We start from the raw sequence: 27,249 nt of genomic DNA on the forward strand, positions 1-27,249 counted from the left end.
TGTACAAGGTTTTATTGTAGACAAATACATGATCATTCATTACTGTCCATCACCAAAACCTGTGTACTTGACTATTATACAATAAAATAAAATAAAAAATGTGCTAGATAACGAGAGAAACAAAAATATAAACAGTACAAATACGTCAATACATGTATATGACCATCTTCACTAATCCAGGGTATTTTATCTCAATTCAGTTATGATTAATATTCTTCCCCCTGGTGATTGTAGATTCTTTTCGAAAGTGACATTACTAACGCCATCCTTTTAATCCCAAGCTGAGAATTTCATGAGGGTAATAGGATAGGATAGGTTCTAGCGCTGTTAAACTGTTCATAAACAAGTTGTATAATTGGATAGGATAGACACCTTGACCTTCACAACCTATAGGTCATTCTCAAAATGAAGCTTTTGTAGTCATTGGGGTATTTACGGTCACTGACCATTGACTGGACATATGACATACTGTTATCTAAAAATGTCATTCTACACATGTGAATTACAAGTCATGAGTAGGTTATAAATAATAATATACTTCAACAATACTCCAGAAATATCACGTCACAGATTGTATTCATATACATTCTCTGACAAGAAAGAGTGAGTGAGTATGGTTTTACACCACTTTCAGCAATATCCCAGCAATACCAGACATGGGCTCACACACTGTGCCCATGTGGGGAATCAAACTGGGTCTTCAGCATGACAAGCAAGTCCTTTAACGACGAGGCAACCCCATAGACTACTACAATTTGAGTCAGAATAAAGGTTACATTGTCAAGTATGTCATACACACAGCTATTCCAATTCAGAAAAATTCTTGTCTATATGGGACATTTCACAAAAGAGACATGAGGTAAAGTTTTATTAAACTAATCTACTCTTAACAAAGACATATAATCATTGAGAGGCAAAGACTGAAACACAATATACATTAAGAGATTACAAAATGCTTAAAGACTGTTATAATAATGGGTCACTACAAATGAAATCTGGACAGTATCACTACAGGTGTGGGGCTGCAATAACAAACCTTCAATTATCCTCACGACATTTTCACTTGCATTGCTAAATCTTTTATATATGATTGGTTTTATATATGACTGGTTCTATAAATGATTGGTTGTATACATGATTGGTTATATATATATGACTGGATGGTTCAATATTCATAATATTCATATGGAAAACAATTTCTCTTATTGCTGAGTGTGACCTTTTGATACTGAATCTTGAATCACCTATTGTGAAAAGCAGTGATTAAAATATGCTTAACTCTCTAATTTACCAAAAACTGAGTTCTGTACTAAAGCACCTATATGTTAAGGCTCGATAGTGGAGATCACAACAAAAAGCTGCCTACTTCACATTAGTTGTGAGAAGAACACACACCAGGTGATACGACTCGTATCACAACATCTGCTCTATGCTACGTTACATATCACAAATGATTTTGGAAGGTAAACATTTCTTAAACAAATTGTATACTTTGTATGGGATGGACACCTTGACCTTCACAAAGACACCTTGACCTTCACAAGCTAAAGGTCATTCTCACACCCAGACCAAAACAGGAAGTGACTAAATCAACAAACACACAATTAAACACACATACAAATGGCTGGTTTAGTTTTGTAGACCATTACCATTGTAGATCAACAACTAACAACTGTTTTACATTAACTTGTAAAAATTTAACATGATGCTTCTATGGAAGGGTTCTTCCTGGGTCAACAGTACTATTTCCCAATACCAATGGTTGAATGTAAACTCACAATCATATCTTGGTCAATGACGCTCTAAGAAGTTTCCTCCTTGGAGGGTGACCACTGGAAAAAATAACCGCCAAACTCCCCTCCAAGAAGCTATATCACTACCAATCGTATGACATCATAATACAACACGTGGAGTGCACAGAGTTCGTAAGCCTTCCGATCAATTGTTCTTGAGTTCACTTTGTACAGATTACTTTTTACAAACATTCACTGCTTTATTTTGAGCTATTTTAACTATATTGCACACTCAGTTGAAACATAATTAACCAATTTTTCCTTATCTCCTTTCCCTATTCTGAACAGTTAGTGGAAACTTGAATCCCTTCAACATTCCCTTGAAGCGAACATACAATCACTCACCCTGAGGGAAAGGACATACGCAATTAAACATGAAGCAGGATAAGTATAACACATAAACTTTCATCATATATTTTTTTTTTCTAGATGTTATAAGCTTGTCAGAATATGTTCACTGATTTAAAAAAATCCTGCCTAGAGGCAGATGCCATTTTGCTTACAAGTCATATAGTTGGTAGCATCTTCAAAATAAAATAAAATGATACTTTGTACATTTAACATAGCGGTAAGATAAACTTGTTGTATGCTTCTCCTGTGGGTAATACAGTCTGATGTATGCCTTTTCGAAGCACTGTCATCCCGATCATGAAGACATGATCACTGAACCATATTGACCTTCTCGAGACAAAAATGACTTCTGGGACCTTCGTATTTGCCTACAATGAGAAAATGAGCACTGGGTCAGGTGTACTACACCACAAGATGCATTGACAGCCACCTGCACACTCACAGAATAACATGATAACAACTGGGTCCCCGTTACAAAGAAATAACAATCACAGAGCACTTGTTCCTCCCCATATCTAGGAAACAACTATGGAACATCTATACCTCCCTGTAAAGAGGATTCCCTTTAAACCAGTTCCCTCTTAAAGTGACCACCGTGGTGAATGTGTAAACACTGGCTATCTTAGGTGTATTTGTGCGCTTGGCAGGCCTGGCTACAACTGTGACAACATCATGCCAGAAGCAGCACTCCATTAATGATAGTTTCCGGCAAGGGCAGCCGACGGATCTTCCGACAATCATTATTGAAATGCCACCTGAGAAATTGGCCACATCGTAGCTGCAGTGAAAGTGGACTTCTGTATTTGTCAATGTCCAGTTTCATGTTGAGCTCTGTAAGGAACTCAGCCCATGACATTCCATTGAGACTGAGTGAAACGTAGGGCTTATAGACGCCGAGACAATGGGGGATGTTCAGGTAATCCTGAGGACACAGTTCCGGGGAAAGGTCGGAAAACGTGGGTCGGAGGTAGGTGCCGGCGGCATGCAGGATATCACAGATTGCTGGGTTAGACTCAAGACACAGTGCCAGCTCTAACATATTGCTGAAATGTCCAAACACAGGTGAGTTGATGTTTTTGGCGTCTGCTAGGACCAGCTCACGGACAAGGGATGTCAAATCTGAAACACAAAGGTATATGAATACATTTGGAAAGAATTGAACCTGTTCATGGCATGCTTTAAAATTCAAATGATGAGTGTTGATAAAACTGAGATCAAAAGATGTGAGTGTGACGGTGCATTTATCAAAGAGAGAGAGTGCAAAAGCTCTCTTCATTGAATCTTACCATGGCCTATTGCAAGAGCCAGAGGAGAGACACCATTAATAGTTGTCATGTTGATGTTGGCCCCTTGCCGGATGAGAAAACGGGCAACAACAATATTCTTATGACGACACGCACTCATCAGGGGCGTGTAGCCGATTTCATCTTCCACATCCAGCTCAGCACCATTGTCTAGCAGAATCCTGGCACTCTCTGTAAATATACCAGCAAGCTTCTGTCAGAACAGACCATTACATGGAGCCTTGGGGCCTGGTTCCTCAACGCGATCAAACAGCAATGCCAGTCATTCCTAAAGTATGGGAGTTACGATCACATTAGCTGTATGATCGCTTAATGTAATGGATCCCGGATATTTATGACAATAGGAGCATTACATTTGCCCGGTGGAACGAAAGACTCACTGTGTTGTTAGAATACAGAATATACACTGAATTCGAAATAATCACTTTCAGAAACAGGGAAATACTTTTCACTCCAGACAAATGCTGGATGTACAAGCATAAAAATTTCATTGTGGTCATATCTGTTAACGGTTAGCTGATCAAAATGCAAAGGACAGACTCTATATTACATGTTTAAAAGTCACATGCAACATAAAACACAACTTTGCAGATTCTGGTACCTTTCGGTATGCATTTACCGAAACAAATCATAAAAAATGCCAATTCAACCTATAAAGTTGAAAAAAAAAAACGCAATGAAAAAAAGCCCACGAAATCGGTATGCAAACATTTCACTAAATTCCCCCCAGTGCTGGGGGGAAAAATGGTTTCAACAGCTGTGTTGCGCTGCACCCGTGACGTATGCGCAGTGAATAGGTTCGCGGAGCTTGAAACAGTATGCATGCCCAGCATCTGAGGTCGTGAGCAGTAGTCTAATCTTGGTTGTGTTCACAAACAAGTAAATAATCTACTCGTTACGTAAAAAAACTTGTTGATTGTGGTAAGCAGTCTCTGTCACAGAGAAAGCTCAGTGTCTGGTTTATTCACACCTATATGTCTGCCTGCCTGTCTGCTAAAGACAACATGCAATACACAGCTTCAATCATTGACCACGTGCAATTTGAACTTAACACCTATCAGACTATACGACATAAAGAAAATAAGTTGATTCATGACTCGTGCACCCGAGTCCCGTGTCTGCCACATTATGTAAGCAGGCTCGTGTGATACACATGACATGTTTTTATGTCTGTGGGTTGCAAACATACTATATTCATTTTTTTCGGATGACTGGATCTGACGGAAACTGGTGCAAACTCTTGTCAGTTTCAAGTCCTGCTTTGTACTTGGACGAATGACAGATTCCAGCCCCGCAGTAGTTTACCATCTCTACTGACATGATCTTTAATTGGATCGAGTGCAAATTCATAGAACATGTATTTTCCAAACCCACCATCTCTCTGTACATTCTTCATGGATAATGACTTCTTTTAGTGTATATGATTTTGTTTGACAACAGTATATGAATCCATACTGAAACGATGCATCAAGTACACAAAAAGAAGTTGTTATCCATACAGAATCTTACTTTCTTGTGACTGGCTATACTTCTAAAATTCCCATCAAACAGATCATCTTTCTGTACACACAATGAACCCTTAGCATATCAGCAAATGAAACAGCCAATCGAAAACCGTTGTTACACTTGAGTGCATATCCACCCGGTATGACTGGGTTTGGTCTCCCGAGGGCTTCGTTTCGGGGGAAGTAAGCCCAAGTACAAAATACTGCAGTTTTGAATCGCGATTGTACGCTTATAATTTTGTTTTTTTTGTTTTTTTAAAAGCAGCAATGTATATTATATGTCATGAATAAGTGATAAATGTGTTTTAATTATGTTTGATTTTTTGGTTGCATGTGACCTTTAACTGAAAATCAGAAACTAGCAACAAAAAATGGGGCCACAAATATCCATCCATTGCTGATGACTTGTGTTGACGTGACACACAAGATAGTTTATATTTGTAGTTCATAGAATATTGCCACTGTTTCTTACTGGAATGCTATGCAATAAATATCTTAACCTTTTATCTATGGCTTGCTTGTCTGTTGTGAGTGAGGATGATGGAGACACCATTGATCTGCCCGTTACATGACAGAGTTCTGTCTAGAAGAAATGTTTGCGCAACGAGCAGTGGAATAGGTATTAGTTTTCCCAAAGCATATGGAAATTACACCATGAAAGTTACGTGGGAAGACTGAGTATATTCTGTGGGAAGAGAATGGCAGACATCAGGCCCCACAAACAATTCCTGACATTAGACCTGAGTGAGTGTTTGAGTTGAGCTTTACACTGCATACAGCAATATTCCAGCTATATCGTGGCAGTCTGTAAATAACCCAGTCTGGACTAGACAATCAGAATGAGCTTCGACATGAACTTCCTCAGACAGTCTCAACCAAACAGATTTGGCATAAATGCAATTTTCTGAATAAAATTGATATGTCAAGTGTTTCACAATCTTCGCACAGAGGGAGGACATAAGCAAATAAGCATGAGTCAGGGTAGGGAAAAATATACTTGTTCTCCATATCTAAAAACATACTACTGTGTGAGCTAAGATTTATAGACACATCGCAAATATTTCAACCATTCTGTGACTAAACCAGATCATACACTGATAATATACAACACAATATCATAAAGTCTGTCAGCAGAATACATTAAACAACTGGAAAATCGCAGAGAGAGATTTCAAACATATAACTTTAAAATGATACCTCTATGCAGGACAACACAACATAAAAACATTGTACAGATTGCCAGCGACTCATTACTGATGGTAAAGATAACATTCCTACAGATGCATGATGATGCAAAGGCCAGCGGGTTATGCATCCAATTCCGTACCTTCAGATACTGCAAAGTGCAAAGGTTGCTTTCCAATCCGGTTCCGACTGGAGATATCAGCTTGATGCTGGATCAAACTAGTTAACGCTGGAAGGTTGTCATCGGCAACAGCTCTGTGCAGTGATGTACTCCCATCACCGTGCCTATGGTCCACATTGGCTCCAAACTTGACTAGGATTTTGATGAATTCTGGGACAAAGTTTTGGTAGTATTGATTTGTGTTTGTGTAAGCAGCATAAGGTGACTGAATCATTGTGCAGGTAAACAATGTTGTGTCCAACTTCAAGGGACATAACTATAATGATTTTATGAAGTACAACACAACCCAACAATTACTTGGCAGAACATATCATGAAGTATGAATAACACAAACCATATGTGACAATCAAACAGGAAAAAGATACAAATGTGACGGAAATTTGGATTTTTATTGGTATTTTTGGTTAGCAGCTAGCATTGACTTTTGGAGTGACTATCTCCCTATCATAACTACAATCTGTCTGTACAGCTTGTGAGGACACGTGAGTGAGAAAACAGGTATGTGAATTCAATCCTAAGACGATTGCTTGGATGACAGTATCATTTTTATGTGTCAAACAAAGTTTGAAGATGCAATAAACATTCAATAACATCCCAAGATCAACTTGCGACTATGCAGACAGTGTATGTTACAATTAAAAAAGTATATATTAACTGTATCAATATGTTAAAAAATGTTCCAGTTTACATCACCAAGTGTTTTGGAGTATGGCGACGGCTGTATCAACATGCTAACAACAGCATCTGTCTAAGTTACCATCTGTATCAGTTGTATGCTCACAAACAAATTAGTAAAGTCAAAGATTTACCTTCAGGCGAGTCTCGCCTTGCAGACACATAGCTGATGGGAGCATAGCCGAGGATATCCACACTGTTGACACTGGCGCCATCTGTGACATAAACAGAACCAGTCTGAAGACACCTTAAGATGTTTTATGCACATTTTGTAAGAACTGACGTTGACTTGCAAAGTAAGCTAATGACCAAAAAGGGGCATCAAATTTGAGCATGTGAGAACAGTAAGTAGGTTCAGATTAACACCACTTGGAATAGTAGTTCAGTCAAATCCCAGCATGTTGACTAGTTGTGGGAGTAATGTTGAACTGGATGTACGTGACATTTACCCCATAATGAAATCCACAAGTATGATTGACGCTGACAATCAAGGGAAGCAGGGATTCTTGACATGCCTAACGACTCGCGTGCCCTGATTCCAAGTACACCGACTCTTTCAGAAACAAGTCCACAAGGTATTTATGCTCTACTACTCTACTACTTTCACACATCTCACTTCTGCCATCAGTGACAGCTTCCATTCTGGTTCTATTCACACTGGATCCAAACTGTGTAAGCACAGACTTGAAGAATATTTGCACAGAATATGTCCAGAGAAATGTCAAAAGATGAAGTTGTCATTGTTATGTGTTGATTTCTAAATTCAAACAACTCGAAAACAGTTTACTCCAAAATCTTTCTACAAAAGAATTCAGTGTGAAACAGACAAAAAACGGAAATTGTAAACATTTACACTTACAGTTTAAAACATTAACAGAGTTTACAACTGAACAGATATTTCTGCAAAGTAATCACAGCATCAGTGCCAAGAGGAATGACAAACACAGCATAAAGTGCAATGACAGTATGGTCATAATGAAGGAATCTCAAAACAAAACCTCATAGTAGTTACTGTTACAAATATTCACCCACAAGCAACAGAGAGCAAGTTTCAATAAGTTTTAAGGGAAAATATTTTTTTCTGTGCAAAAAGATGGATGCACAGACACAAAAACTTTCAAAGAAAGAAAATATAAGCAAAGCTGTCTGTCAAGCAGAATTATTGAAACTGACACTCACTTTTTAACAGAGCAGTGACAAGTTCAACTGAGCTCTTCTGTGCAGCGGAGATAATAATACTGTAATATGGTGGCTGGGGGATGTTGGGATTGGCGCCGGCGTTCAGCAGCAACCTTGTGATCTCAATGTTGTTTGCCTTTACTACTGCCTGAGATAGGGGTGTGTTTGCTGCAATAAGACCAATCCCGACATACAGAGAGAATGAAACTATTTCTTTATGAGCCGTAGATGCAGCAATCATTACAGTACTTAGGTTTGATAAATATAAGCAACTGTGCCCACAATATTGCACATCAGCATAACTGAGGCATATTTTAAGTGGTCCTTCTTTAATTCTCTGATGGATAACTTCACAGGCTGTAATCAAACTGAAAAATCAGCTATTCACTCATCCCTCCCCTTTTGACAAGATAATTGTTAACTGACGTAACAGCAGTGAAAGTGTAGGTGTGATGCCACAAGATCTGTGTCTAAAACATTTCATTTGTTCACTACTTCAAGCTTGATGACTCACAAAACTGGAAATGGCAATACATAACACAAGAACACAGTATCATGAAGTACTGCAATGCAAAATCCTGTAAATGTACAGCTCTAACACAAAGACAAATCTAAACCAGCATAGAACAAAGTTGGCAAAGCACCTGTGTACACGAAGGAAATATGATGCAGGTTTTACATTTTTTAACATGTTGAAATCTACTAACAAATAAAGTATGTACTGCTAGACACATATTAGATGATCCTGCACACTAAAAGCATTTGTGATAAGAGAGGCGGTACAACGAAGTGGGCGAGTACACTTGGCTGCTACAGGTAGCTTGACACTTATGCACATGCAATACATGCTAACCGTGACATGAAATCAACACCACATGTTCCTTCGAATGATAAGACTGCAATTTCAGGCATAAGATACTGATATTCCACGCTAACCTTTAGTTAAGACGAAGACAAATAGATGATTGGGGCATTGACAAGCATTTTAGATATTCAACAATTTTGTTTAAAAAACCCCAGGAAAATGTCATTTGTTTCGTGAAATGGATCGGTGGTCCTAAACATATTTGCTCAGTATATTGTGATGATTGTTTTAATGGGTAAAGTTGACTTTTCGTCTGCTAAATATTAATTAGATAACAACTACATATAGTTAATTGTGTTTCATTTAACTATTTAATATGTTAAAAGTTATCTGTTACTGAATGGTGGTGGCTAAATCAGAGTAGCAAGGGGGAAATATTTTTATCCCATAATTTTGTTCCTATTTCTCTCTATGGGCTGATTTTCGTCAGGGTTAGCGGTGTTGATTTCATGTCACGGTTAGCATGTATTGCACGTGCATAATTGTGAAGCTACCTGTAGCAGCCAAGTGTACTCACCCAATTTGTTGTTTAAACCTCTCTTGTCACAAATGCGTTTAGTGCACAGGATCATCTAATATGTGTCTAGCAGTAATACTTGGACATGTCACTGCCCCTTCTGAAATTCTGTTGTCTTGCCAATTTTTGATGCAGGGGACACACTAGTTCTGTTGTGACTATGCTCAAACATCACCTACCGAAGCTGTCCAGCTGGTTCACGTCTTCCCCCAGATCCAGCAGGTATTGGACAACATCAGCATGACCTGCCTTCGCTGCAGAATGGAGGAGATACTTCCGCCCCTGGGGGTGACATCGCCGCATACACTTATGCTCCATGAGAATCTTCAACACGTTGAGGTGTCCACGGTGACAGGCAATATGGAAGGGGGAGTGAGTGTTGGAGTTGACGCAGCACACAGACTCTCTCTTAATCCAAAGGGCCTCCAGGAGCAGTTTCACCACATCTGCACTTCCATACTTTGCCGCAGTATGTACAGGGGTGTTCCCATCCTTATCTCGGCCAGCAAGAGAGACATTTCTGTCCAGTAGTAGTTTCACGAGTTCATAATTAACTGGGTCCTCTACAGCAAAGAGTAAAAGTGACTGCTGCCGAAACTGCTCATATGCTTCACAACGTTCCAGATACACCGATCCTCCTGCCTCTAATAAAATATGCAATAATGGCAGCCGTCTCAAGACACAGGCGACGCCCAACACCTCCCCTTTGTCATCACTACATAGAGCGGGATCATGCTTCAATAGTTCACTCAGGATGTGGGGATCATTAGTTATTAGGGGAAGACACAAGATTGGGAATTTTGTGTCGAGCGACAACTTGTCAATGAGTTTGTCATTGAGTCTTGTTTCATGTGATATGTAGGACACAGCATGTCGGATCTGAAACCTGCTCAAGGAGACACCAGATGTAAGCAGTAGTTCCAGGAGTTCTACGTTTCCATTGATGATAGCCAGATGAATTGGACACAAGCCTTCATGAACATAGTCAAGGGTGCTTTTAGCACAGTTGGTGTTTGTACTGGTTGAGGGTTTGAGGAGCAACTTGATTGTATCAGCATCATTGGTTCGGACAGCTTCCCACAGAATGTACCCGGTATCCATAGCTACTTCCTGCAGATGAAAGATGGCAGAGATTAGAGTGAGTGAGTGAGTGAGTGAGTGAGTGAGTGAGTGAGTGAGTGAGTGAGTGAGTGAGTGAGTGAGTGAGTGAGTGAGTGAGCGAGCGAGCTAGCTTAGTTTCATACACAGCAATAATCCAAATAAACATGTGAACATTTGTTGTTTTTGTAAGTTTTTCATCCAAATCTAATTAAAACATAAGACTGTTTGTTTTTGTTGTAAGTATTTCACCCAGATCTAATTAAAACATTGGATGTTTGTTTTTGTTGTTGTTGAAATCCAAATCTGAACATAACCACAGTCACACAACAGAGGCAGGCAAACTTGTTTCAGTTCAAGTAAGAGCTCAGATGAGTAGTACCATATATTGATTGCTTTCTAATTGGAAATAGTGAAGTTGTTAATTGAACTTCCTTAATTGTTATTTGGAGATGTAAACAAATTGAAATGATTCTTAAAGGTCACATGCAACGTAAAACACAAGTTTGCAGATTCTGATACCTTTCTGTATGCACTTACTGAGACAAATCATCAAAAGTGCTACTTCAACCTATAAAGTTGAAAAGAAACACAGTGAAAAAAAGCCAACAAAATCGGAGTTCAAATTTTCCCTCATCACTGAGGAAAAATTGGTTTCAACAGCCATGCTGCGCTGCGCTCATAATGCATGCACAGTAAATAGGTTCACAGAGTTTGAAACAGTATGCCTGCCCAGAGTATGAGGGCGTGAGCAGTAGTCTAATCTTGGTTGTGTTCACAAACAAGTAAGTTATCTACTTGTTACATTAAAAAAACATGTTGAGGCCCATTTTGATTGTTGTAATATATTCAGCAAACAGATAGAGCTTGGTCCATACTTTATTATTCAAGCATCGTGACCTGACAAGATGGCGCTACCACATACGAGAGAGAGGCATTCCCAAAATTAATACCTAAGATAAAACAAAACATCACCACTGACAATTCTAAAACGAAATAGGATCATATATTACAATTGTGATAAGCAGACTCTGTCACTGAGAAAACTCAATGTCTGGTGTACTGACACCCATATGCCTGCCTACCTGCCTACTAATGACAATATGCAATGCACAACTTCAATCATTGACCACATGCAATTTGAAATTAACACCTATAGGGTGTCTAAGCCATAAACAAAGAGTCAGCTAAGCGTATCAGCAAATAAGCCAGTGGCCAATGAAAAAGCTTTGTCACACTTGAGTGCCCTCCTATCGGCTCTGACTGGGTTCAGTATTGTGGCTGCTTCGTTTCAAGGGAAGTAAACCCAAGTACAAAATACTGCAGTTTTGATTTGCGACTATACACTTATAATTCTATTTGATTTTTCTTAATCAGCAATGCACTTTACATATCATGAATAAGTGATAACTGTGTTATAATTATGTTTGATTTTTTTGTTGCATGTGACCTTTAATTAGATCAATCATCCTTGTTGTTTTACAGGTGAAGTGACTAACAGAACACAAGAACCCTCAAATACATCTAAGTATTAGAGGAAATGATTATTTGTAAACATGGTGAAATGGTCACAAAATAAGGTGGCAAACATATTCTATAATCGCACTGGAATACTATGTGGGCATGTTCACACGGTGTTGTCTAATGGCATGAAATACACCCCATGTCAAGTCTAAAGATAGACGAGCCAGAGTGAAACCAAATTAATATCCAAATATGTTGCAACTTAACAATTTAACTTGATCAAACGTGTTTACCTTATATACCAAAAGATGACATGATCACATGGATATCCTAATATTGTCTCGGTAATGACTGATGTAAACAGGCTTGTATTTTATTTACTTCTTGTACGGTCGACAGCTGATCCGGAAGTGAAAGCATATAGTACCGGAACTACGTCACAACAAATTCCAGAAGCAATTGCACTATCCCCCTCTAGCGTCAATTGAGGTGTGGTTGACCGTTGATGTATCACGATCGGGAAAACGACAATATCACATCAAAATAACCTCCAAAACGGGGATTTTCCTCAGGTATTTGGAATTGCATGTGTTTTCTTATCTTCAAACATGTTTTGTATTGTATCGATCTACCAATAATAGAGTTATTTGACTTGAAATTTTGCTATCGGCGGATAATGAGCAAACGCCATTTATGGTAATACTGCATTGGGCTAACCTAGTACCTCTATCTTAATTTGCAGGAGAATTGCTGGATGTAGTAAGTTTTGCACGTTTCACGGAAGGTCCTTATAGTATTATTGATGCATTAGGGCAAGTTAATTCGTACTGATTGTTCTATCTACTGACAAAATGGCGCTCAAATTGAACGATACATGACTGTTTGAACAAATCGCCATGTTGATGACATCATCAGCCAGGGAGGACCGGTAGTCTGAAACATTTTCTTGTCTATTTGGTCATTTGCCTCACGACTTATCATTCCATACGGTGTATCATTTAGAATTTTAGGATTTCTTAGGGATTATATATTGCGCGTGAGATTTAGGCATATTGATTCTAAAATATTCAGATCACGAGCAACGGAAACAAAGCAGTTCGACCTCTTTCCTCGTGTCGTACGATCACGATAGTTAACAAACCAATCTTGTCTTTCTTAACTTCTTCATGTACCGTGTTTCTTGCTTTACGTTCATTTAGTGAATACTATGGCAATATGGCATATACTGTGGCTTATCATCTGGCAAAGTCAGTAAGGTCGCAAACTGTCATCTCATTAGGACCCCACCCTTCTGTTCAGCATATGATTGGACACAGGCATTTTGTACTTTCAGTGGACGATAGTGACTCATATCTTTTATTAGAAACGTTTCTGTTCTAACTTTAGCGTATCTATAAATATCACAGCACATTTTGGTATATAGAGTGATGTACATAATGTGATGTGCATACTGCTTGCATTGAATCTGGAGTTTGGATGCCCAGTTTTGTGCAAGAAAGGTTATTATTTGAAAGGATTCTCAGTTGCATGCCATGCATTTGCATTCAGTGTCTGTGTTTATTTATACCTGCCACATCCATTAACCACTGTATGGTTAAGTATTTACAGCGACCTTTTTGCTCTACCAGATGTGCAAAAGTTGCTTATGTCTACAATACTACTGGTGCATTACCGGTACTCATGTTAATTTTTTTTTCTTTTCAGGAAGTAACTAGCCATGGCTGCTATAAGAAAGAAGCTAGTAATAGTTGGGGATGGTGCCTGTGGTAAAACATGTCTTCTCATCGTCTTCAGTAAAGATCAGTTCCCTGAAGTTTATGTGCCAACTGTTTTTGAAAATTATGTAGCAGATATTGAAGTGGATGGAAAACAGGTAAGTTTGTGCTGACTGTTCATTTTGAGTAGGATAGCATTGTTAAATGAATTGTTACAATGCCTAAGTGTGCTTTTTACCTGAACAAGTACCCTAAATTACAGTAGTGATCTAGTGCAGAAACCTGCTTTTTCAACTGTGTTCTGTTGAAATTATATTTGCTGCACTGTTGACCTTGCACAGTTTCTACACACAAAAAGCATTGATTTCATTTATGATCACAGTCATTTTAATCTGATGATATCTGATCTTTATGTACATCATCACTTTGGAAACTTTACTATTTGATTGATGATGTTTCAACAATGTGATTCATCATCACAATTAAATGCATATGATACATTTGCACTCATGTGATAATGAATATCTGGTAATTTTGTTCATTTCATAGAAATATTAAACTTGCAGAATGATTTTGTAACAGCTAATGTTCCAAGGGGCGTAAAATGTATATGTGCGATATTCTCACTGCATCGAGGAGGGACTAGTGCTCCCTGTGTCTCCCTGCCTGCGTCGTGTGCTGCTACAGCAGGTTGTGTTGGTGTGAATTTCCCGCTGGGTGTCCGTCACTCAAGAAATAATGCAGTGATTACGCCAGTTATTGCTTAGCTGGTGCTTTCCTGTTATCAAATTCATGTAAAGCTTGGTTGATTTATTTTATTTTTTTTTTGGACAAAAGACATGTCTTGTTTGAGTACGCTGGCAGCTTTCATGTCTTATGATGAGGCAGCTTTGATTTTACTTCTGTCTGGTCCTAAGTTCTTGGGTGAGTTTACTTTCATGTTTGCATGTTTTTCTTTCTTTCTTCCTTATGTTTGCCTGCAAATTTGTTGCATTCAATTAGTGTTAAGAATGGACATTGAAAATAGTTTTATAATACTTGTATGGTTTGGCATTTGCTTCTTGTTTCCATTTTTATTTCCTAACCTTTGCATGACATTCAGGTTGTTCAATGCATGCATTTGATTTACATTTAAATAATGGCATACATCAAGTTTTCTAGGGGACTTGTCCTGATGTTAATTGACTCGGATTACATGCACACACCTCTCTGTGCTTTGTATACTTCTGCTTGCTTAGTGGCCTGTTTTGATCAAGGTGTGATTGGTAATTTTATATATGTAAGTTAGTACTGTACTTCATCATTATGTGAACTTGTTGACCTGTCTAGTAATACGCTTGCTTGGAGGAAATGTCTTTTGGAATAATTACATCATGGGGCACTTGTGCATTTTGACAAGTAGCACATTGATGCTTACATACTGTATCATCAGTGCTGAATAGATGTGTAACCGAATGTTGTGCATCAGAATGTTCAGGATATCGGTGTGTCGGAACAAATGTTTCGAGGTCTGACAACTTAATTGATATTGTGGAAGTTGCATTTTGCCTTCTTGAATGATGACGTTAGTTCGTTGAGTAAATGAATATATGTACAAGGTACAAGAAGCTGTTATAAGGAGGATGGCAATCGATTAGTTGACTGTTGTTTATATCACTGTTGTCCCATAATGAAAGAAGTACATAACTAGGAATAAATTACTTGGCAATATTGCTGCTAATGAACTCGTCGCATGTGTTATCCTTGTTTGGATAAGGAAGCCTTTGCAAGTGAAGATTAGATAATCTGATTGCAAATGAAAGAATATGAAGCAAAGTTTGCATTGGGCACCAGTGTTCAATTCTAAATTTTGATTCTCTTTCTGAGAAAAGGTAATTTCCCACAGAAATCATGGTGTTTTTGATGTTAATTATGATCTGCTCCCCTGGCGGGCCTTAAATTAAATGTTGCCTTAAATTAAATTAAAAAGTTTGAATGCAACATTGTTTAAAAGCTGTTCACCAAAAAGTGTCGATCACTGTTTTCAGGTAGGTTAAAAGGGATAAAAGTCTTTTATTGCATCAACAGATAGCATAAATATAGTATAGATCAAACTAATGGTGTAAATGTGTGACATTGTGATATAATTTAATTCTGCACATTATTTTACAATGTGCGTTGTCTCCATTTGTGTTTGAAATCAGCTACTGTTCACACTTTGAAGAAAAGTGATGATAGAAGAAAATTGGTATTGGCCATCATCAAAGGCAGGAAAAGCAATCAGCTTGAGTGATGCTAGTAGTTTAAGGGCACTTGTGTTTCAAGACAATTTGTCACGTCACAAGTGAGTTATCAATATCTTACATTTTGTCAATGAGTTCAGGTTTACGCTCAGCAGTATTTTAGCTATATGGCTTTGGTGTGTAAATAATGACGTTTTAACCAGACAATCCAGTAATCAATAGCATGAGCATCACATGTCAGATCGTGATACAGTGGCATGTGTCGACCAGGTCAGCCAGTCTGACCACCTGATCCTGTTAATTCGCCTTACGCATGGGTTACTGGAGATCAATTCTAACCCAGATCTTCACAGGTATGCATTTCCTGAATATGTTAAGCGAAACAACATGGTTTATGTTGTCAGAAATTTGTGTAGTCAATGGCTACAGTGGAGTGAGGCTTAAGCTGAATTAATCTATGGTCCTAAGTGAATAGCCATTAATGTCTTTTTCATATCTTTTTTTTTATTTTTTGTGTAAGGTCAATCACGTTTTATTCACGCTTTGCATTTTGCCTTGTAGATACATTGGAACAAGTAATATTCTCGGCTTAAAAAAACATAACAATTCTTCTGTGTCAATACGTTCTGTCACTAGATATTAAAGTTATGGAATTGCGTTTTGGCTTTTGAAAACTGATCACAATTTCATTGACTTTGTCTTAACTCACTCCACCCCAACACTTCACTTGTTACGTTTAGCCTTGGCCAAATTTATTCCATAAGATATTTTATTAGGTCAACAGGACAGTATGCTTTTGGACAATTGTTAACTCTGACATACGGCTTCATGACAGCTGTTGTACAATGTACAGACTGTCACAGACCTGGTAACCCCTACTGTCCTGAATGATACAATTATTAAGTCTTTGATAGCAGTTGATTGATGATAAAAATGAAAAACTATTGATGCATTAATAGAATGTATAACTTTCAATAGTTTACTAATTGACTTAATATGGTAAATGGACAGTGCAAAGATACAGGATGTTTCGTTGCAGACTTGAAGCTTCATTGAGTTTATGATGTTTTGCCATAAGTTTCTTGTCAGATATTAAATGAGACAGAAACTCCTTAAACCTGTTTTTGTTTCATGTAAACTGCATTCAAAATTTTTCCGTGATGATAGTGTGATAGGCGAAGTAGGGGTGTATGTTGTCCACTTTTCCTCAAAAACTACTGTGTGGAATTCATTTAGATTACACATGCCTTTTTATAGGGACGCTGAAGGTGTACATCTCAAATTTTGATTTTCTATTTTACTTATTTTTCCAATGTTAATGCCTTTTGAACTTGCATAAATTTTGTTGAATTTCGCTCTGAACTTGGTGTTATAAGGGATGAAGTCTATTCACTTCTCCACAAAAGCAATAACAGAATTGATTTAGCTTCTACGTACGTTTCATTGTCATTCATATCTTTTTAATCCAGTTTCTTAATTTTGTCACATCTACCAATGTTTTAATTTAGTTCTATTCATCCTGTTCGGTGCCATACAACAGGGAGAGTACTTTATCAACTTCTCAAAACACACTACAGAAAACTCGGTTACGTTACATATATCTTTTAGAGAGACTCTAAAGGTGTGCATCACATGTTTTGTTTTTGGTATGTTTATAAACATTTGAACTTAGATAAGTTTTGCGGAGTTTCTCTCTGGTAATAGTGAAATAGGGGATTAAGTCTATCCTCTTCTCCACAAAAACTGCTCAGCGGGATTAAGCTTATTCATGTATTTCATTGGAACTTGAGAGGAGTGCATCTCATAGTTGCATAGATGTATATTGAACTTGATTAGTAGAAATTAATCACCAGAGCATGCTCATTGTGGGGAATGTTTCCTACAGCAGTAGGGGCATACTTGTCCCTAGACAAAATTATGTCTTGTTTTACATATTTATTTTCATTGCATTGTTTTTATCCAGACTGTGTACTTTTAGAGGGTAGTGGTAATTGGAGATACTAATACACAAATATTCATCTTACATGGAACCTTGCATTTACCTTGTGGGCAATTTATTTGATGGGTACCTTTTCAACTTGGATCACCTCTAGTTCCTGTAACTGGACTCTTGTCATCTGATTCATGTGCTAAAGTTATGATTAGTTACACAAGTTCTTTTGTTGAATATACTTTGGAGTTATTCTTTCAACACCAGTCAACCAGAGGTATACACTGCCATAACATGTAGTTCCCAGAGACTGAGGTCATAGATGAAGCCTATGTTTATCAAGAAAAATAGCTCAGAAATCGTTATTACTACTACATATCATACACCATTTGAAAGGTCTAATCCTACTGTTTATTAATCTGAGAGTTACTTATTTCCAGCTACTGTGCTTACCCCTGTCCAATACAAACCAATACCAGCAATTTTAAGTTGGTTAAAATTCTGAGATTTAAAATATATGTTAAGGTAAGATGATTCACAATCTTAATTTCACTTTCTTTAATTTACTTAGTTAAATTGAAATTCATCGATACATTTTTACTGCAAACAGACTGTAATTTGCTTATCAAAAACTGATGTGGACCCGTTCCTGAAGCTACACAGTGAAAAATAGTATATAATTATAATCCTGTCAATTATAATCCTGTCAATAAATGGCCATTTGAAATATAATGTTTTCAGGCATAATAGACTTGATAAATGAATATGTTAGTTAGGTACCTGAGATAATATATCATTTTGATGCAACTTCTCCTGGTTTTCTGGCCCACAGTGTCTGGGGACTGGTGACATCTTGGCCATTTTCCCAGTCTACAATGTTGAATGAGGTTAAATAGCCATCTATAGTTCTGTTGTTCTTACATTAGGGGTTGGTGGTTGTCATGCAAATGTCTACTTTTTTTTTTCCATAAGTTGCCCTTTTGGTATGGTTTCTGGAAGAACAATGATTGTGTAATTGAAAGTAATACAGTTTGATTTCTGTTTTGGTGTGTTCATGATGTCTTGAGAATATTCAAATTTTCCATGGGAAACTAATCTTCAGAATTACTGTTAACAGCAACCTTGCATGTCTGAAGCGCTAGCTCAGGTGTCCCACCTGTTTTGTCAACATGTCGTTCAAAGGTTAAGTTAACTCGGATGGTTCAAGGTTTTTGCGAGCCTTGATCTAAAATCTGTGAAATCTCTGAAGCATTAATTATGCATCCACATTTTAGTCTTTTTCTAGGGAGGGACTTTTAACTGAGGACCTTGACTTGCAGTTGACGTTAGTCAATAGTTGCTGGCATGGGCATTGTTTCACACTGTTTTTTTAGGCAGTCGACTTTGACCCATATATACATATTGACCCTTTTTGGTATGGGTGCTTCCAGAAAGCATTTCTCTCGTATTGTGGAAGATAGAAACTTGAAGGTTGCAGTGTGGCTTGAATTCACCCAAGTCTCATCAAGATAAACCATCTCAGACCCCTCTGCCCTCTTTTGCCCTATGATGCGTGAATGATTATTTCTTACTTGCACAATGTCTGGCTAGCTATTCTCGAAACGTTTGTAGCCCTGCGAACTTCTTAAGCCCATTCCTAACATATTGACTATGATCAAAGTTAAGAATTCTTACGGCTACGAATGTTCGAGAAATATTGCCCTGATCTTTCACAACATGTCTCACTTCCCAGCTAGCTTTGGTGTACAGAAATCCGAACATATGAAGCAATTTCCAAAGTTGGTGCTTAGATATGAAAAGGGAATGTTGAAGTACCATTTTTATTTGCAACATGCGTGATAAGTGTCTATTCTTGCTATATGAACTTTTGGATTGTGTTCTTGGCAGTTTGTTTTTAAATTTAAAAAAATCAAGTTTTTCAATTTTCGTGGATTTTGATACACACCCTTCCTGGGCACTTGTGCTTGAAGATAGTTTCTCGTTGTTTTAATAATGTTTTCAATTGCTGCTCTAGAATTCCAACAGCATAAGATGTACATTTCAGAAATTTATGAAGTGCATAAAATGGTCTGCCCCATTGAGTTTCAGTCTTGCAGTCGTAGACCTTGTAAATTAAAGCTGTGAGGTGAACCAATTGCTCAATCAGTAGGAGAATCCATCATGTGACAAATTTACCTGTGCCTCTCGCTTACCTGGCCGTGACCTGAGCTGTTGCTACAGCCTTGTCAAATCTTGCAGTATCGAATGATAGTAATAATGGTGTGTTAAACAACTTTTATATTTTGTTGACAAAAATTATAGCAAAATTCTGCAGAGTTGGTGTTCGTTCTATTTGCTTTGGCGTTAGTTTGAGTTGTCGACAATTATTTGATTTTGAATTGAAATGCAATTCATTTGGGAGATTTTGACTCTTACGCACTGTACTACTCTTCATGCATCATTTGATATGTCTGTCTAAAGTCAGTAAATGTAGATATTTTTCCAGACGGAAGAAAAGTACAGATACAACTAAATTAAGTATGGTCATCACTTTAGCTGGTTAGTAATAGAGGTTATCTGCTTAGATCGTCATATAAATGATTTCATATAAATAGCACACATTTGGTGTTGGTTGAAAGCTCTGAACATCAATAATGCTACAGCTGCCATGCAAGTATCAAAATTTTGCCTTTTCAACAAGTGATTTTATTGTTTAAAAATTGTTTCTAATGACACTTTCAGTGTAATCTGTAGTAATGTTTGTGTATATCAGCAGTGGATGTAATCATCATGAATAACATTTAGATGAAAGTTTGTGATAGGATTGTTTTCTGAACTTTTGAAGTTAGAAATCGCCAACTATATGTTAAATATGGAACATTATGATGGAAATTGATGGGCTGGGGCCTGTTACCAAAAATTCTCATGCACGTTTATTCTCATGTATTTATGTCCAAATGTGAAGATCAGGGACGTCAGATGTCTGTCACTTGACTGACATTACGGTCTCACGAAAAGATGGAAAGAGGAAGTTGACAACTTTGAGTAACTTTTAAGATTTTGTTCAGTATATTTGATTTATTTAAAGAATATCCAGAAACATTGTTATGCTCTTCGATAAGTTAGATATGGACCTGTTTGCTGAAGTACCTGTCCAGAATTGCGTTTTCAGTAATAACGCAGAAGGAAGTTTCTTACGTTAAATCTTTGATAAAATATTGTAAACTGAAATGAAACAGTGTGAAAAGTGGTAGATTTAATGAATGAATCGTGCAAGATAGGTTCCAAATTCATATATATTGATGTGACTGGTCTGACTGAAAACTGGCCTGCAGTATCAGGGGCGGTGTTGATGTTGTAGGTTTGCTGGCCTGTGATGTTGAAGTTACTTTAAATTGGGATGTGTAATAGTCGTGTTCTGATTAATTGAAATAGTGGAAGATTAGTCTACCAAGCAATCGGTCACATTTTCTCATAATTCACGACAAATTTTGGAACTTCTGCTTAAGTGTTTGAAACTCTTGATGATGGACGATATCATTGAAGTTGCCACGGCCTGAAAAACATGTATATTTCTTAGAAAACTCATTTCGCTAACTAAAAAGCAATTGCTGAATATTTCTCCAGGAATTTTTGTACATGATTTAATAGGCTTTACTTTATAGTAACAAGTTGCATCATGTTATTCATATCTGCAATATTCTGGTTAGGAAAATCTTAAAACTGATGATTGTGTAGGTTGATGAGTGTTTGTTGGTGTAGAAGTGCAATTGTGAAATTTCATGCTAAATGTGAACTATATTTAAGAGTTACATCAAAACTGTATCTTGAGATACTCGAGTCCCAATGTACACTCCCCAAATGATCATTAATGATGTATTTTGGAGTCAGGAGCAGGTGCTGATTTCTTGTAAGAAGTTCACATGCTGGTATAAAGTGAATGCTATATCGTGATCAATGTGCAGTTTTGAACACAATAGGAAATATCTTTACTTAGTTACAGAAATTACAGAAATGAGTTAGGTGAACAGGTGGTACTTAAAGGTTTGTGTTCAATGCATGTGGGCCTTGAGGTAGTTTAATGGTTTGAAAGTCTTGTTATACTGAAAGCCTTGTTTCAATTCCACACATTGGTAGTGCGCATGTGAACCCATGAATGTCAGAGGAGCTATGTCATTTTAATCCTGTCACAGACCTGTGCAGATGTTGGATAGAATAGGTCTTCAGCAGCCAATGCTTGCCATAAAAGATGACTATGCTTGTCGTAAGAGGCGACTAACGGGATTTGTAGATCAGACTCGCTGACTTGATCGACACGTCATCAGTTCCCATTTGCGCAGCTTGATGCTCATGCTGTTGTTCACTGGATTGTCTTGTCCAGGCAAGATTATTTATGGGCCGCTGCCGTAAAGCTAAGATATTGCTGAGTGTGGCGTAAAACTAAACACACTCACTTACTTAAACCTGTCAGATGGGTACACAGTGTCAGTGTTTTTACTACCATTTTCTGACTATATGGAAACTGTGGTGGTGGAGTGGCTTTCAAGGCTGCTCACTGGTGCTGGCGATTAAGTGTTCAACACAGTCTAAGTAAACTTTTGGTTTCGGTAGTGGAGTAACGAAAAGTACTGATGATAAGTTTACTTATACTGGTGTTCAACATGGAGAGTGTCGGTTCTAATGTGGTAAGGGACTGAGTACTAAGTGAGAATAAATACTATAATTTGTGCTTAGCTGAGTAAGAGTAATTCCAAACATAACATGTCACAATGTGTGAAGCTCATTTCTTGTCACCAGTCATGATATTGCTGGAACACGTTTGAATGCAACATAAAGCCATATACTCAACACACATGGTTTTACTAGTCTGGACTTTTAACATCTTCAGATGAATTTCTTCTTGTGTTAACACACGGACCATTTTAGTATGAAGTGATGTGAATGAACAGGATTGGTTTGAAGATGAGGCTAGTAGTGCAGTCTGCAACACCAGTTCTGTTTCTGGTTGTTTGCTTAAGATTTCTTCAAATTGAATTTTGAAGTCATACGGTATTGTATTTTGTGTTTTGCTGTTCTCTACATTAAAAAGCCTTGATATTGATAAGATATTGTAGTTTACAAAAGTGTATCTAAAAGAATTTATGTAGAAAGGTTCCTAGCTCAGTGCCATATATCATCTTGTTTAGTAACCAGGTTTATGAAAGTTTGTCATCAAGGAAGTCCATAGTTGTCTAGCCATGCCTTCATAGAAAATGCATTCGAGACAGCTTGGCAGAATTAACTACTATATTGTCATATCTTTCTAATGATTAATTTCTGATTCTGAGTAAATGTTTGGTCACTGGTTTCAGTGTTGAGCCAACTTTAAAACAAATTATCATCCCCACAAACTTGAGATTATGCTCTTGTCCCATTTATGGTGTTTTCTTCATGAGCAAATATCTCAGCAGTCTCTCCCATTATTTATTTGTGCAAGTTATGAGATATTTTTTGTTTGTTTGGTAGAATTTTACCTTTTTCATTTAGTCAAACATAATATAAATGGCAGTAGGTGGAAATGGTTTGAATCACTCTGGTCTATATTGGGTTGAAACATCCAAACTCTGATACTAACAATGTATGTTATGTATGGGATTATATCTTGTAGCAAATCTGACACGCTCTTCTGTATGTTTGCGAGTCACTTTTTAAGGCAGAGTCCTTATTCTATACTTTATAACTGCATCAACATCTTCCAAAGTGCACGGCATGGAGAAAACCTGTACCAGATACTGTTCCTTCCTTGATCTGTTAACCGCTTCCATAAAAATGTTGCTGTATTCATGTACACTTAGTTCAGTAAGAAATAATAAAATGATTAATATACACAAGACAAGTAATTGAAAAATCATGTCTATGTGAATGTAAATAAAATAGCTAATCATCACGAATCAGTATTATGAGTCATTAGTGAATTTACACCAAAGGGTAATACTATTTTCTCCTTTTTCCATGATAATCTTTTTGTGTTTCAGGTTGAGCTGGCATTGTGGGATACAGCTGGACAGGAGGACTATGACAGACTAAGGCCTTTGTCTTACCCAGATACAGATGTCATCCTTATGTGTTTCTCCATCGACAGCCCCGACAGTTTAGAGAATATTCCAGAGAAGTGGACACCGGAAGTGAAGCATTTCTGTCCTAATGTACCTATCATATTAGTAGGCAACAAAAAGGATCTCAGGAATGATGATAACACTAAGAAAGAACTGTCCAAGATGAAACAAGAACCAGTTAAAGCAGAAGAAGGCCGTGCAATGGCAGAGAAGATAGGTGCTTTTGCCTACCTTGAGTGCTCTGCCAAGACCAAGGAAGGGGTTAGGGGAGTCTTTGAAACAGCCACAAGAGCTGCCTTGCAAGTAAAGAAGAAGAGGAAGGGCAAGTGCACCTTGCTTTAGACCTGTGGAACTGCAACAACCTGCATGGGAAAGGCACGTCTGCCAGGGAGGAGGAACCAACATTAGCTGGACATCACACATGTATGCGCAATTCTTTCTTTCCAGTGTAGAGCCAGGCTCAGCGGATATTCAGTGGCCAACCTTACACAACTGTCCATGTGAACTGGAGGCAGATGGCAAAGTGACAGTCCTATGTAATCACAACCGCTCAGCTGATTTCTTCACTGCTAAGACAGGAGGTTTAATTTCCAGGCAGCATAGGCTCAGCCTTGCCATATCCTGGGGCTGACAACTGCCGCAAGCTACTGTGCCAGTGTTGGTTGTTCAGGTGTACATTATCATTGTATTGAATGTCACCAGCTTCCCAGCAGGACAGATAGAGATTATCTTTGGGGATCTCTTCCCTTATTTGCTTGATGAGTATGGATCTGCCTAACAACACACTGACTTGGAGAGCGAGTATTATGTTACTTGTCAAGGCCCAGTGATGTATGGATGCATTTGCTGTCGGTCTCTTTACTTTGCCTGTGGCTGCATTTAAATTCCATTATACCTTTCATTCCCCCACCTTGTCCCCCTCCCTGCCTCCAGAATGTGTGAATCAAAAAAGCAAACGCAAGTGCATGAGTTTGTGTTTCTAATTACAGACTGATGGTGTATATGATTCATCAAGGAAAGTATGTAAACGGTTGTATGTTCCGTGTTCTCACCCCCCTGTCCACTGGATATGATCACAATTACTCGGCCTTAGAAACTGAGGTAGTATTTTAACAAAGTATTTTTCCACATTTATTTGCCTTGTAGTACATATGATGCTTACTGGAGTAATCTTGTCTTTGACTTAAGAGCTGACATTCGGAAAACAGTTTGTGAACTGTACCTTGAATTTGGTCTCAAGAGGCAGGCAGATGGTGTGAGAATAGTGGCAAATGCCAAGGTTGTTATCAGCTATGTGTCCTAATGTGCAACTTACTGCAAGGTGCAAGAAAAATCAGATAAAACTGTGTATTGGTCATGAATCGCCTAATCTTGTATTCTCATATTCTTGCTAGCTCATCATTTTGCCTGGTTCTTTGTACATGTAGTTGTGTATGTCTTTTGTCTATAAGCTATGTTTAATACTACTTTATTATCTAGATCATGACTGTGAATAAATCCTTTTCATATTGTCTCGGGAGTTTATTCGTTCATGCATTTATGCAATTCATAACCAGTAGGTAGATGCATCTTCTCTGATCAGGGCTGGGTTTCCTCAGCGTTGTTCTTGGTGGTAGAGAGTACTGTTCTGCAATGAAGCAGGCTAGCCCTACAGCTTGAAATCTTCAGAAATTAGACATATTGAAGACAAAATGAAATGAGTGCCATTTTACAACTGATCTTATAACCTTAACATTTTTTTGTCTATAATAAATACATTACTTGATTGGAGAATTTTGCCTTCCCTTTTTGTTTTTGACTGCCACACAGGATACAGAATTAGTGTGTTCAGTGTGAATGTATAATTTACTGGAACAGTATCTTGAAGAGGCTACTGTGGAACTAAGACATGATACCAGATGATATCAGAGTTTCTCTAAAGGGAGAAGGCTGTAGCAGTGTTCATTCCAGCTTTTCCAAAAATTTGATCACAAAGTATTATGATCATGTCAAATTCTGTGACTTGTCCATATACTTCAGACTGTTAGTATGAGTTCACTTTTGTATAATTCTGTTAATTCCAAGACCTACAAAGTTGCTAGCAATTCAGATTTACATTTATGGATGCTCAAACCCGACTGCCTGTACATGGACAGTGCTACATGTTCAATGTAAGTGCATGAACAAAGCAATGGCATGGTCTAGAACGAACACAGGAAATGTATACTGGACAAGTGTAGTTAGAGATTCATTGATACACTGCTTAAATATCAGTCATAAAAATTATCAATATCACTAACTTACTTTGTCCAGAACATTGAAAATGTCTTTTGTAGAATAGATAATATTTGATAGAAAAATGTCTTGATTTGCTCTCTTGGGAAGAGAGATGACACTTTCACCAAGTTATATCAGATAAATTCAAGCAATTATTTTTTTATGCAGTTTAAGTACTACAGTAGTAGGTGACATTTATGTGTGATAAACACACACAATTAGTTTCTGCAGTGATACAATTTAACTTTATTTTAGGTATTAGACTTTAAATCTGACTAGTCCAAGCTCTTTCCTACTGTCCCAGTCAAAAACCTAACCACCCATGTTTAATATAACTCTTTGAACACCAATCAACCAGAAGCATTTACTCTCAAGACATTGAGGTCATAGATGAGACCTGTGCATATCAAAGAATGAGCTTGTAAAACGTTACTGTTGCTACATCTCTCACACAGTTTGAAAGGTGTAATGTAATTTATGTTTATCATATTTGAGTAGTACATTTAGAACTGAAGGAGGTATTTTAATGAAGATGTAAGTTTAAACATTAATAATGTCCACACAAACCGCAAAGGAACAAGAGGATTTTTTTTTTACCCATTTGTGACATGTCAAAATATCCCCTGTCTTTTGTGAAGTTGGTTGTGAAAATATTTCTGACATAATGTGTATGATCATTCATTTCATATGCCAATTTTCAACCAATCATAGTGGATACCATCATCGTAAACGTAACCTTAAGGTTTAGACAATGGTTTTTGGTAAGATGATGCAGTTCTGAACCTATTAAATAAGTAGTCTATGACTAATTGTAAACTATTTGTCCAGACTAAATTTAGGCCTTGGAGCAAGTGTTAATTTCTATCACTTGTTTCAACCAGTTTTTGTACGAGTTACGTTTTGATTTGTTAAATTGTACTAAGAAAATTCAGAGT

The 27,249-nt window shown here is 37.6% G+C and overlaps 2 protein-coding genes across 3 annotated transcripts in view; one reads left to right on the forward strand and one right to left on the reverse strand.

Moving 5' to 3' along the window:
• On the reverse strand, positions 1-12,574 carry LOC137296190 (ankyrin-1-like). The gene is made up of 7 exons (XM_067827909.1): positions 12,411-12,574; positions 9,735-10,665; positions 8,174-8,341; positions 7,129-7,209; positions 6,281-6,469; positions 3,431-3,619; positions 1-3,263 (listed from the first exon to the last, which is right to left on the reverse strand). The coding sequence occupies exons 2-7, from the start codon at positions 10,654-10,656 to the stop codon at positions 2,815-2,817; spliced, it is 1,998 nt and encodes a 665-aa protein (XP_067684010.1). The 5' UTR covers positions 10,657-10,665; positions 12,411-12,574; the 3' UTR covers positions 1-2,814.
• The window catches only part of LOC137296202 (ras-like GTP-binding protein RHO), a 20,735-nt gene continuing 5,373 nt past the window's right edge, over positions 11,888-27,249 (forward strand). Inside the window, exons 1-3 of one of the 2 annotated variants that reach the window (XM_067827937.1) lie at positions 11,888-12,689; positions 13,822-13,990; positions 23,978-25,569. In XM_067827937.1, the coding sequence (XP_067684038.1) occupies positions 13,835-13,990; positions 23,978-24,400 (579 nt within the window). In that variant the 5' untranslated portion in view covers positions 11,888-12,689; positions 13,822-13,834 and the 3' untranslated portion in view covers positions 24,401-25,569. Of the gene's footprint in view, positions 12,690-13,821; positions 13,991-23,977; positions 25,570-27,249 lie in introns of those variants that run through there. The other variant, XM_067827938.1, reaches the window with a different exon arrangement.

This window comes from Haliotis asinina, chromosome 9 (assembly GCF_037392515.1).
Source record: "Haliotis asinina isolate JCU_RB_2024 chromosome 9, JCU_Hal_asi_v2, whole genome shotgun sequence".
NCBI classification, from domain to species: Eukaryota; Metazoa; Mollusca; class Gastropoda; order Lepetellida; family Haliotidae; genus Haliotis; species Haliotis asinina.

Bases quoted from the DNA above. Each gene is read 5' to 3' on its own strand.
- LOC137296190 (XM_067827909.1), bottom strand. From the start codon at position 10,656: ATGGATACCGGGTACATTCTGTGGGAAGCTGTCCGAACCAATGATGCT. The intron at 8,342-9,734 runs GTAGGTGATGTT...GTCTTATTGCAG, and splicing joins GAACCAGCTGGACAGCTTCG to CAAACACACCCCTATCTCAG. The intron at 3,620-6,280 runs GTACGGAATTGG...GTATATTTACAG, and splicing joins GCACTTTGCAGTATCTGAAG to AGAGTGCCAGGATTCTGCTA.